The 12,778-nt window shown below is 34.0% G+C and overlaps 1 protein-coding gene across 2 annotated transcripts in view; it reads left to right on the top strand.

Moving 5' to 3' along the window:
- Nucleotides 1–11,057, top strand: part of Pu (GTP cyclohydrolase punch) — an 18,821-nt gene extending 7,764 nt beyond the window's left edge. The window contains exons 2-8 of one of the 2 annotated variants that reach the window (XM_018507343.1): nt 6,091–6,273; nt 6,368–6,543; nt 6,628–6,947; nt 7,157–7,300; nt 7,371–7,461; nt 7,531–7,793; nt 10,919–11,057. In XM_018507343.1, the coding sequence (XP_018362845.1) occupies nt 6,102–6,273; nt 6,368–6,543; nt 6,628–6,947; nt 7,157–7,300; nt 7,371–7,461; nt 7,531–7,793; nt 10,919–11,024 (1,272 nt within the window). In that variant the 5' untranslated portion in view covers nt 6,091–6,101 and the 3' untranslated portion in view covers nt 11,025–11,057. Of the gene's footprint in view, nt 1–6,090; nt 6,274–6,367; nt 6,544–6,627; nt 6,948–7,153; nt 7,301–7,370; nt 7,462–7,530; nt 7,794–10,918 lie in introns of both variants that reach the window. The other variant, XM_018507342.1, reaches the window with a different exon arrangement.
- Nucleotides 11,058–12,778: the final 1,721 nt, after the last annotated feature.

The following is a 12,778-nucleotide window of genomic DNA, read 5'->3' as shown; positions in this document are numbered from 1 at the left end:
CAAAAGTGTATAGATCATAAAGGAGAATATTTTGAAAAACAATAAATGACAAATTATTGTTTTTTTATTATTATTTTTATTATTAGGCTCAAAATATAAATAGTGACCCTCGTATTTATGTAAAGAAAGTCAAATTGGCTGTAAACATTTTGGTCTTTAAAATGGTTTTAATTTGCAAATGTAAACTTAAGTAAAGACTCCAAAAATAAACTCACAGGAAATAATATACATATATACAATAATATATATAATATGATATATAGGGTGTTCAAAAAAGGGACCCCAGATTTACTCGGGAGGATAACATTTCGAAAGAAATGTTTCAGACAAAAGTTGTATGGTATAAAAAGATATAAAATAGATAATAACAAGGGCTACGAGCCAATTCAAATTGATAACGTTTAATATTTAAAACTAGATTAGTAAAAAGTACAAACGTTTCGACGCCGATCGGGTCATTCTCAATGTTATAATAATATTACAATTAATGTCGGATTCTCATATTACAAAAACAGTGTTCTATACGTTATAAAGTAGATTAAAAAAAATTTAAATACGTATCAAATGCTTATGTTTTCCTTCTTTGTCACAAATATGTTGCAATTTACTATGGAGGTTGACATTAACGGTAGATTAAGTTTTTTGGACACTATATTATTGATTGAGGAACGGAGCCTTGTTTTTGATGGATATAGTAAGACAACTTTTTCCGACAGATTTCTCAATTATAACTCACAGCATCCGCTTTGTCAAGAGAGGTGTAATCTATAGGTTTGTGGATAAAATAATACGCTTATGTCATCCTCGTTTCCAGCAAGCTATCAATATTTGTTTAAATAATGGATATCCACTACAATTCATCTTTTCCTTTACACCAAAAAGAATTAAATTTTATATGGATAATACTAACAGAACTGTTAACAAAAGTTAAGGAGAAGTTTTTCACAATTCCTTACGTAAAATCCATATCTGAGAAATTCTTTCCAATTGTTAATATCTTCAACTGTAAATTAGCTTATTCTATTCCGAATTCGCTTAAAAATTTTATAAAAAAAGGAAAAGATGGTTTGGATCCATTGTGCAATCAAAACGTAGTCTATAAGATCTCTTGTGATATTTGCGATGCTACTTACGTAGGTCAAACAGAAAAACAATCAAAGACAAGATTACAGGAATATGCTTCCGATATTAAAAAAAGGTCTAAATCGCCATCAGTGATTTCCAACCATCGCATTGATCACAATCACAATTTTAAATGGGATAATGTTGAAATTTTGGACATTAAATCCTCTTACGACAAGAAATTAATATCGGAAATGGTCTATATAGAAAGACAGAAACATGGAATTAACAAAAACAAAATGATACAGAATCTCTGTCGGAAACATATTCTAACATCATACATTCCCTTTCCCCTTCCACATATTACTGTCTCCGTGTCTATTTGTCTCCTTTTTAAACTCATAACGTTGTCTGATACTGTCGATGCTACACGTTTCTCTACTCTAATACAGCACAATGGCTTAATTATAAAATTTCTGTACCCATTGCCCTAATAGCACAGATCTCCAAAGGATGTTCCATAGAACATTTAAAGGATATCCATATGTCCTAAGAATGTTCGCCAGAACGTCCTTCGAATAAAGTGTGCTATTAGGGTGCTTTACTCTTTTAATTTTTAACTCACAATAGTTCGACTGAAGAAAGTATTTATAGTTTTGTATTTTAATATGCATTGAATTATTGACTTGTTCATTTTTAATCTGTAATTGATATTAATGTTAACATCTCTAACGGTTTTTCTATTATATTTTTATATTATATTATTTTTTAGAAAGTTTTTTTCTTTTGTTGGTCTACTTTTAATTATAGTTAGTTGTTTCTTTTATACACTGTGATTATTTTTTAATTGTATTCAGAATTTAACAACTGGTTTCTTTGAAAACTTTTTTTTAAATAGATTGCTTTTCATAGAAGAAAAATACGAATATCACGAGCGTCCCGATTATATTGAACAATTTCAACGTCTCACTTTTAATATTTCGGTGGACCACATATTCGTAACAAAGAAGGAAGTCATAAGCATTTGATACGTATCTACATTTTTTAAATCGACTTTATAACGTATACTGTTTGTGTAATATGAGAATCCGACATTTATTGTAATATTATTATAATAACATTGAGAATGACCCGATCAGCGTCGAAACGTTTGTACTTTTTACTAATCTATAGTTTTAAATATTAAACATTATTAATTTTAATTGGCTCGTAGCCCTTGTTATTACCTATTTTTAATTTATTTCAATTGAGCTATTTTATTAATTTATATTATAAAAATATCTATTTAAAGATCTTATCAGTTTGACCTTGGGTGGCGTTGCCAAGGTCAGGTCAAGGTCAAATCTTTGTTTTTAAATGCCAGCGGTACTGTCACTTTCAAACCTTACAACTCAAAGTATTGAATAAAAAATAATTTTATTAAGTGTTTTGAAAATCTCTTGACACCAATTATTAGACTCTGACATAAAAAATGTGTTCTATTTAAAAATATCGATTTGACCTTGACTTGACCTTGGTGACATCATTCAAGGTCAAACAGATAAGATCGATCTGTACATAGATTTTATACCTTACAACTTTTATTTTGAAATATTTCTTTCAAAAACGTCATCCTTCTGAGTTAATTCGGGGTCCGACCTTTTTTGAACACCTTGTTATAATGTCAATATAAGAGTCGACACTAGTTATTCATATGTAATAAAACTGTATATATTAATAATAATGTTAAGTCCAGCGGACTCACGCTGCCTCTTTTCTCTTTCTCACGGAGACCTAGGGGTTATCAACCCCCTAGGACTTCTAGGAAAAGTAATAAAAATCTTTTCCCATGAGAAAGTTTAAAGTAAAAGACTCCAGCGTCTCCATTAATGCCAAATAAAATGGAGTTGGAATCGGTGAACGCAGGGAGCTAATGCACCGCCGATGACACTTCCCTTGGACAGCGCCATTAAAAACGGCAATTAATGTCAGTACTGGCGCCTAAACATTTTTTTGACAAGCAAGTCGCGGACGATTCTCACGAGGTCCGCGACCATAAAATATAAATGTGACATGCGAAGTCCAGGGAAAGTGTTTGACGGGCGCGTGCCGACAGTGCACGTGCGCTCGTCTTAATCGGTGCACGTGCATTTTCCCATAAATTTAGGAAAGTCATAAATTAAGACGACACTTGCTGATACCAACCGATTTCTTTCCTCCCCCATAATCTCGACCAATCCAAAATCCCGAGTCACTCCACCACCCAAATTTGAACCCCACTAATTAGGAAAAACCGCTATATAAACCACAGTTCCGCGGTCCTGAGCGTCTTTTTTTTATCTTGTCTTTTGCTCTCGTCTTTGCTCTTGTCTTTTGGTCTTCTCTTTTGCTGAGGGCTTCATAGTAACAGTTCTTAAAGTTGGTCGAAAGGGTTATCCCAAGCTACCCAGTTAATACAAAACCGATCGAGTTCGAGTCTCGGGCGACTCCATTGTTATTCGTTAAAACAAGTATTAGAGTCAGTGACTTGACGCCCCGAGGTCCCGACTACCTACGCCGACCTCGAACCTTTTGAAGTTCTCTCAACAGGCTCCGCCGATTTCATCAACCAGTAAGTGAACGTCGCCCTCCTTCCGTTTTATCCCTTTTCTTCTCTTTCCACTCTTTACATTCAGGAACTCGCGTCCGGTTTCGTTTCCTTGTTCGTTAGTTAATTGTTTTAATTGTCCTTAATTGTTTTCCTTTTAACTATCGATACATGAACCTTGCAGTGCGTTCAGACGGAACCACCGCCCGTTCCCACCGTCGCTCCGTTATAACATATGTCCGGACGATTCACAGAACGTCACGAAATAGGGTCAATTTCCCGGAGGCTCATCATTCCCCAAATCGCATCACCGAAGCTTCGCCGGTCGAAAACTATACCGTCGCTGAACTATCGCCACCAACTCTCTCTGTTTCTCCTCCTTCCCCTCCAATACCAATTTCATATTCACCAGTGTCGAACCTCCTCTCACTTCCCGATGAACCCTCTGAAACACCCGATTTCCCGTCACTATACCCGAGTCCTTCCCCCGTCTCAAACGTCTATCTTCCGCCTTTAGACCTTACTTATAACCAACCCTCTTTCCCTCCGTCTTTTCAACCTCCGTACTTCCACTACATCACATCTGTAGCTCCCTCCTGGCCTATTGGCTGTCTCAGCCTACCGATAACCCCCGAACCGCTATAGTGTACCTCAACGACACCTCTTTCCCGTTTATCGTCCCAGCAGAACATCTAACTCTCCTTACAGACTATTCCTCACCTGTTTAAATCCTCCTTAACCCCCCCCTTTTTTTCTCCTTTTTCTCTTCTCCTCAAAACACACATACCACACATACACGCATCAAATAATAATAAAAATCAATCTATGTAATAAATTTATGCAATTAATGTACCAATTTTTAATGTTAATTATATGATATGACTAAACCACGGAGTTTCAGTGATTTTTGAAAACACCTCCTCGTATTTATAACCCCGATCACGCGATTGCACTTAGTCCAATCCCCGGCCCTTTGGATTTACTTCCAAGGCCGAAAATAAGGGCATCGAACGCACTGGCCCAACTAGGATAGAAGTATGCCCTTACGGTACACTGACCTAGTTTCCCGGCCTTTAGCCTGTGCGTTTGCCTCGAGCGGCACTCAGGGGTGCGTTCCAAAACGTAACTTTGGTTACTAAAAAGCTATAGTTTACGTTACGTTAACTATAAATTTCAGTTACCAAAGTTGCGTTTTGGAACGCACCCCAGCGGAGCGTCGATCTCGAGAGAGGCTTCCGCTTCGTCCTCCCTCGAACCCCCGGCTCTACCAAGTGGCCAAAGGACGAAGTGAAGTGCCTCCCGTTGAGTCGGTCCCTCCCCTTAGCTCCCTTGCGGTCCGGAGCTGGGACTGACGATACGGCGTTTCGGTTCATGTTACGTTCACCCTCTCAGGTTCCATGCGTGTGGAATCTCGGACGTAACAATAAAATTACAGACGTTTTAACCCTTGATCCTCTTCAGCGCATAAGAAATAATCATCGAAAGACAATCCGTTACATTGCAAAATAAAAGAAAGTATGGTACATTTTTGTCATATATCATCGTTAAATTGCAGTTTAATATAAAAATCTTCCATATTGTCTATCTTACATTAGATGTCGTGAATGATAGTCGACCTCTCATACGACATTATTTATATTGCATCTATTGTAAACTATTGTTTTCTAATTATAATATAATTTTTTTAGTGATTTTATATCTTTTACCATTGTGACTATTAATTTTATATTTGTTGATTCGATGTATTAAGTTTAAATTCTAACATGTTTGGTTCGAGAGAATATTTGATAAAATATGACAAAGAAGATTTTTATGTTTGGACAACAGATAGCGACATTGTATCATATCTTCTTCGTAATGTGACGGATATTGACGTCACATTATTTCTTATACACTAAAAAGAATTCAATACCAAAGGTTAAGACGTCTGTAATTTTATTATTTAATATATGCAGTTTTTTTATTACGCATGAATGACTAGTGTCGGCTCTCATTGGCGTAATTATATATTGTTTATTTCCTGTGATGTACCTATCTTTGGTGCCTTTACTTAAGCTTAACATAAACGGTTTCTATTTATTTTTCATTATATTGATACTTTGTACACATTGATCTCTTTAACGTTTAAAATTGTTACTAATTTGATTAAAATTTTAATAAACATAATTTTCTTATAATTCTGAATATTTTATTTGTAGTTTTTATTTAGTGGGAGATTCGTTGTGTCTTATGAAGTACTTTTAGGTTATATTTTATTAACTAGTTCACACCGGATTAAATAAGAACAAAATAATATACTATGGTAATAATTAAAAAAAAAATTAATGAATTACTTCTGATAAATATATTAATGAGCATTTTTTAATTTTTTATAAAATTTATATTAACAAAAGATATTTTTGTTAAGTTAAATGTAAAGTTGTAAAAAATATTAATGGTTTATTAATGATATTTTGCTATAGATTACAGAAAAATGGCAGATAATCGTTTAGATATAGTAATATTTGGTGCTACTGGATATACTGGAAAATATGTAGTGAAAAATGCATCTCAAATGTGTAAGGATCGGAAAATAAAGTTTGGTATTGCTGGTCGTAGGAAAGAAGCTTTAGATGCAGTTGTTAAGGAATTTGCCTTAGATATTGGTACGGTTAAAACTCAGAACTAATTATTCCAATCGTAATAGTCAATTACTTTATTATTAGCAAATGTTATATTATATTACATATATCTTATCAGAGGACGTGCCTATTATTCTGGCTGACATAAAAGATGAGGAATCTCTCAAGAAAATGACAGAGCGAGCAAAGATACTTATCAATTGTTGCGGTCCATATAGATTTTATGGAGAACCAGTTATCAAAACATGCATTACTACTCGTACTCATTATGTTGATGTCACTGGTGAAGAACAGGTAATTTTTAATTTAACAACATTTGTGCAACAGTACAATGATCGGTTAATGATTTCTCTCTTTGATATCTTCAATATTTTATAGTTTATGATTGAAATGCAATTAAAATATAACGAAGCAGCAAAAGAAGCTGGCGTCCACATAGTAAACGCTTGTGGTTTTGACTGTATTCCTAGTGATTTGGGAGTCATTTTCACGCAACAAAAATTTGAAGGAGAAGTCAATGCTATTGAAATGTACATGAATGTGTGGTCAAGTGCTACTGACAAGAAAGGTCCATTAATGAATTATGCGACTTGGGAATCTGCAGTACACAGTCTGGCTCACGTAAAAGAAGTACAAGCATTACGCAAAAAATTATATCCTATCAAGTTGCCTGAATTCACACCGAAATTAAAATCAAGGTACACACGTTTCTACCACGTTTCTTTCACGTTTGTCTTGTGTATATCATCTTGGTATACATAAATCACATTTTGTCAAACATAAATAAATTTTCTATGCATATTAAATGTTTAGAAAATATATAAGTTAGTGCAATATTGATAAAAGAAAGAAATAGTAATTATATTAACGGTAAGCAGGGTTAATAATTCCACTTATTTTGCAGAAATATATTGCACCGAAGCGATGTTTCTGAAGGATGGTCCGTACCATTTCCGAGTGCCGATCGTTCAGTAGCTCTTCGTACACAGCGATTCTTATATGACAAGTATAAACAGAGGCCTTCACAGGTTAAAGTTTATGTTACATTGAAGTCAGTATGATACCGATAGAAATGAATATTGATAAATAATTTTTGTTAAAGTCTATACGCTTATTATTAGGTCTTTCTTCGAATTCCTGATTATGGCCATTGCTGGTATGCTTTTGTTAGTTTTGTCTCGCACATCATGCGGCCGTAATTTACTTCTAAAAGTATGTGTGCAAGTACTTTCGCGATTGTCAAAATCATTTAGATAATACAATAAAATGCGATATTTGTAGTATCCGGCTCTATTTTCATACGGTTTCATAAGTTACGAGAACCCGAATCCGGAAATGCAGAAATCGACACATTTTTCTATTACATTCAAAGCTAGTGGATGGACTGAAAAATTGTCTGAACCTACCGATGAACATACAGATCCACCTAATAAGAAAGTAATCACCAGAGTCTCTGGTGATTCTCCCGCATACGAGATGACTAGCATAACAGCGATCTTATCGGCAACAACAATCCTTAACGAAACTGACAAAATACCTGACAAGTTAGTAAATTAATAAATTATTAATTACTCACTGTAACTGTTATATCTACTGTAGTCTCATTTTTTAAAAATTAAAAAATTATTCATTTATAGTATAAGACAATTAACCCTCAATTACATACCTCGTTTTAGAGTTCTATTTTACATGTCTAGGTCCAAATTACTTGCGGTATTTTTGACTGATTCTCACAAATTAATGTAATTATCACAAATCTCAGTGGAAAATATTTTTTCTTCTAATAAAATGTCAGAATGTATAGAATCGAAATATCAAAAAGATTTTGATAATGATTAAAAAAGTTATGCCAAAATATATGAAAGAACAATTTGTGAAGAGTACAATGAGTTTTTTTAATCTTTGTGATAAAAAAAGGTACAAATAAAAATAAGTAGTGTTTTGAAAAGAGGAATATGAACTTTAAGAAAAATAAATATGTTATATTTATTCATTCCAAAAAGTATAATTATTTGCACAAGTGAAATAGGGGCATTTTTATACATGTTCGGAATAATGATATCGAATGATATGTCGGGTATTTTCTTTAAAAATGCAATGAAAATATTTTATTTTAAATATATAATGACATCGACATTATTTACATGATTTTATAACTCCGAAAAAGTAGAGCGATCGTTTTGCCAAGACGCCTCTCGCAAAAATGCTTTGTTTGACAATTAATATACGTTTTAATTATAAGAAGACAATAAATAAACTTGAATAGAGCATTAATAAACTTATTAAACACGAATTTATTTTCGGCAAAAATCTGTCGAATTCGACGGTTCTAAGTCACCCAAGCCAAACTTTTGCATTACAATTAGCATCAAGACAATAACGAAACAATTGCATTACAACGATCGACAGAGAAAGATTTCAAATTTTTTGCTTCAACTCTGCAATATTAACCATACAAAAATAGCGACCGACTAAAATTTTCACCCGAGCCCAAATGACTCACTCATGTAATTGAGGGTTAGTGACAATTGAAAGACAATTATACACTACGCACAACAATTACAGGATCACTTTAAAACTTGCAAATTTTGTCGATATTTAAGAAACGATATCTCTGCTTCTAGAGATCGCAGGACAATTTTTTTGGGTGCATCTTAAAGGGTGAAATTTCTACTGTAATTTCAATGAAACAGTTCATATGATATTTGTCGTTCCATCGAATGGTCTTTTTCGCGAAGTGCAGCAGGTCGTGTTAAAATTCTGAAAATTTCACGACTTTGCAACTTTTCATGGGTAAAATACGAACAGGTCGAAAAATCTCATTACATACATTTTAAAGTCTGAAACTTTTCCTTTAAAATGAGACCTCGACGATTACTCTAGCATGCCTAGAAGTTGAGTTATCAGGTTCCAAGGGAACCCTATATTTTGCAAGATTTTGAGTAATCACCGCGTTACCCGATGTGCACCAAGGGGAAGTTGCTCGGTCGGAATTTGCACCTCGTGTATGCGTGTGCGTGTGGTGCGTGTGTGTGCGCGCGCGCGTGAGATTTTTCGTACTTTGCCCATGAAAAGTGGCAAAGTAATGAAATTTTCAGAATTTTAACACAACATTGCTTCTGGTCTTCGCGAAAAAGACTATTCGATATGATGATAAATATCATATGATCTGTTTCAAAGTAGAAGTTTTATGCGGGTTCTACAATGAGTTTTTAGTCTGTAGTCGGTAATCGGAAGTTTTAAGTCTTAACCTAAGTCGGTGACTTCAGGATTTTTCGCATCTACAAGTCGCTAGTTGTATAGCGAGTCCTTTGGCTCGACCAATGGGAAAGAAGTTGAATTTTCGGAAAGGGGCTGAATACAATCAGTTCTAAAATAGAAAATCATTTATTTGTGTTGTGTGTTTAATAATAAACTGATAATATAGTGATAGAGTAATGGATGATGAAGAAGTAATAATAGTCATTATGCTGAATAATTATTATCTTTCAAACTGAAAGATGGCTACCGAGAAGCTACATGATTGGTCAGTCGTAAGAAAATCGATAATCGGTACCTTAAATGTTGGCTGTTGGCCAACCTTAAGCGGGGTCTACAATAGAAGTCGTAGCAGTCGTAGAGTCTTAAGTCGTAGAAAATTAATCAATCACAGTAGAATATGAGAAGAATAATCGATTATGATTGGTCAATTTTCTACGACTTAAGACCCTATCACTACTACGACTTCTATTGTAGACCCCGCATTACGGATTCACCGATTACGACTCACCGATATCCCTTCCGACTCACCGATATCCCTTCCGACTCACCGATAGCGTCTTAGGACTAAGTAAAGACTTCCGATTGCCGACTAAAGACTCATTATAGAACCTGATTACTCTTTAAAATGCACTCAGAAAAATTGTCCTGCGATCTCTGAAAGTGGAGATATCGTTTCTTAAGGGGATGCTAAACCGATTACCCAACTCAATCAAGGTCGATAATACAGACGTTTTTAATTCCAAATTCGATAATTGTGGTGACATCTTTGATTTAGTTTTTACATTATATTATATATATCATTCTGTCTTACTCAAACGCATATGTCTGTTCTTATCTAACATATGCCAGCACCATCTATCGCAAGACTGTGCAACTACTGCTACACGGAATTTCGGCTCTGTTGACAGTCCTAGTCTTCGCAAAACACCTGTATACACGTATTTTCTATTCGGTGGAAATATTTCTTTTCTAGACTTTCAATCTTAGTTCTACAAACTCGTTTTCGTTCGTTTCAATAACGTGCCCTCAGCTGCACGCTTATTTTCAAGATATGGACTCTAAAACTCTTATATCAAGCAAATATATATCTGAGATGACAGCTGTACGAGCCAAAAGTAAGTGAATTTGTAACGAATCTGAAACTTTTTTTCGATTTTCTCATGAAATCCAGTGCAGCTGAGGTCCTGTTTGTGCGTACTTTAATTTAAGCAATAATACTTTTGCAATCCGTACATCCAATACAGAGATTTTTCACCGAATGGAAATGTGGTAAAACAGGAGGCTTTAGCATCGCCTTAAAATAGGCGACAAAATTTGCAGGTTTCAAAGTGATTCTCTAATTGTTGCGCGTAGTGTAGTTACATGTTGAATTTTGGTTTTTTATTTTTATGTATTTTTATTTTTACAGTGGAGGAGTATTTACTCCCGGTGCTGCGTTCGGTAAAACATCTCTGATCGAGCAACTGATAAAACACAATATTAAATTCGAAGTGATATCGTCTACCGAGAAATAGAGATAAGAAAATTCTATATAATTTAGACGAAGAGGCCACTGTAGTGTATATATATATATATATATATATATATATATATTTAAGCCCTGTCGCGGTCGCTTGAAGGGGAGATGGGCTTTTCAAAATGTTGCAGACTTTGATTTTTTTATTGAAAGCGTCAAGATTGAATGTTGTTGCAATCGATAGTTAATATCCTTATTCCAAGACAGGCGGACTCCCATACATATCTCTCAGAAGGGTGCAAGGGATCGCCATACTGGGTTAAAGTGATACATTTTTTCTGAAAAAGAAATCGATAGCGACAAGATTGAATTTTTGTCTACTACTTAATTTTGATATCAATTGTCGAGAAATATGATTCTCATATCTTTTGGGTGGTCATGAAGACAGCTATACCTCCCGAATACATACAATTTTCTTATTCCATGTAAAATTGTTCATATTTGGGTAGGTATGATTGTTTTCGTAACCATCGAAAAGGTATGAGAATCATATTTCTCGACAATTAATATCAAAATTAAGTAATAGACAAAAATTCATCTTTGTCGCTATCGATTTTTTTTCAGAAAAAATTTTTACCACTTTGACCCAGTATGGTGATCCCTTGTACCCTTCTGAGGGGTATGGGAGTCTGCCTATTTTGAAATAAGGGTATTAACTATTGGTTGCAACAACATTCAACCTTGACGTTTTCAATAAAAAAATCAAAATCTGTAACATTTTAGAAAGCCCACCTCCCCTTTAAGCGACCGCGACCACAGGCTTAAATATATATGTATTGTTTTTATGTTTTACACGAAATAAAAGGTTACTCACTTCTCATACTGTCGCTATGAGTAAAAAAATCACTATAGTGGCCTCTTGGTTTAATTCTTTTATATACAATATTTTAATATATTTTATAATTACTTGATTTTGATTTTAATATTTGTTGTGATTTCGAGTAAACTTTATTTTATATACTTATATTCAGGGTTGGGTAGTAACTAGTTAAAACGTTAAAAGTTAAAAAAAAAGTTAAAAAGTTAATAACTTTTAACTTAACTTAGTTAATTATAAGTGTATTAAATTTTAACTTAACTAAGTTACTTTTAAACGATAACTTTTTAACTTTTTTTTAAGTTGAAAATTTTTTTATTTCTTTTAAATGTCTTAGAAAAATAATAAAATATATAATAAGACTAAGCGTATATTCGTAATCCGTTCATATAATCATATTTTAAGACCATCTTAAGTAATTTCTTAAGATGCTAATACAGCCTTAGGCGTCGTCTACAATACACGGAGTAAGAAGTAAGAGTAAGAAATTGACCAATCACAGTCGAATGTGAGAAGAATAATCGACTGTGATTGGTCAATTTCTTACTCTTACTTCTTACTCCGTGTATTGTAGATGGGCCTTTATGCCATAAGCTTTAGTCCGGATTTACAATAGGTGTTTTAAGCCTAAGTTTAGGCATGCCGCAAGACGAAACAAGACGAGATTTTAGGAAATATCGTCTTGTCTTGAAAAAATTTTAAAATGTACATTCTTGTCTTGTGATCTCGAACTCGAAAATCTTGTCTTGTCTCGAAATTCTCGACAATTTAAATAATGCGTTGTCTACACGAAGTAAGAAGTAAGAGTAAGAAATTGACCAATTACAATTGATTATTCTTCCCAGATTTGATTGTAATTGGTCAATTTTTTACTCTTCTTACTCCGTGTATTGTAGACGACGCTTAAGTATTTGCGCAATGTCTGTTCCATCAGA

The sequence above is a fragment of the Trachymyrmex cornetzi genome, unplaced genomic scaffold (assembly GCF_001594075.2).
Source record: "Trachymyrmex cornetzi isolate Tcor2-1 unplaced genomic scaffold, Tcor1.1 scaffold237, whole genome shotgun sequence".
Lineage (NCBI taxonomy): Eukaryota > Metazoa > Arthropoda > Insecta > Hymenoptera > Formicidae > Trachymyrmex > Trachymyrmex cornetzi.
The sequence above is the reverse complement of the archived record's forward strand: the minus strand, read 5'-3'. Positions and strand labels throughout refer to the sequence as shown.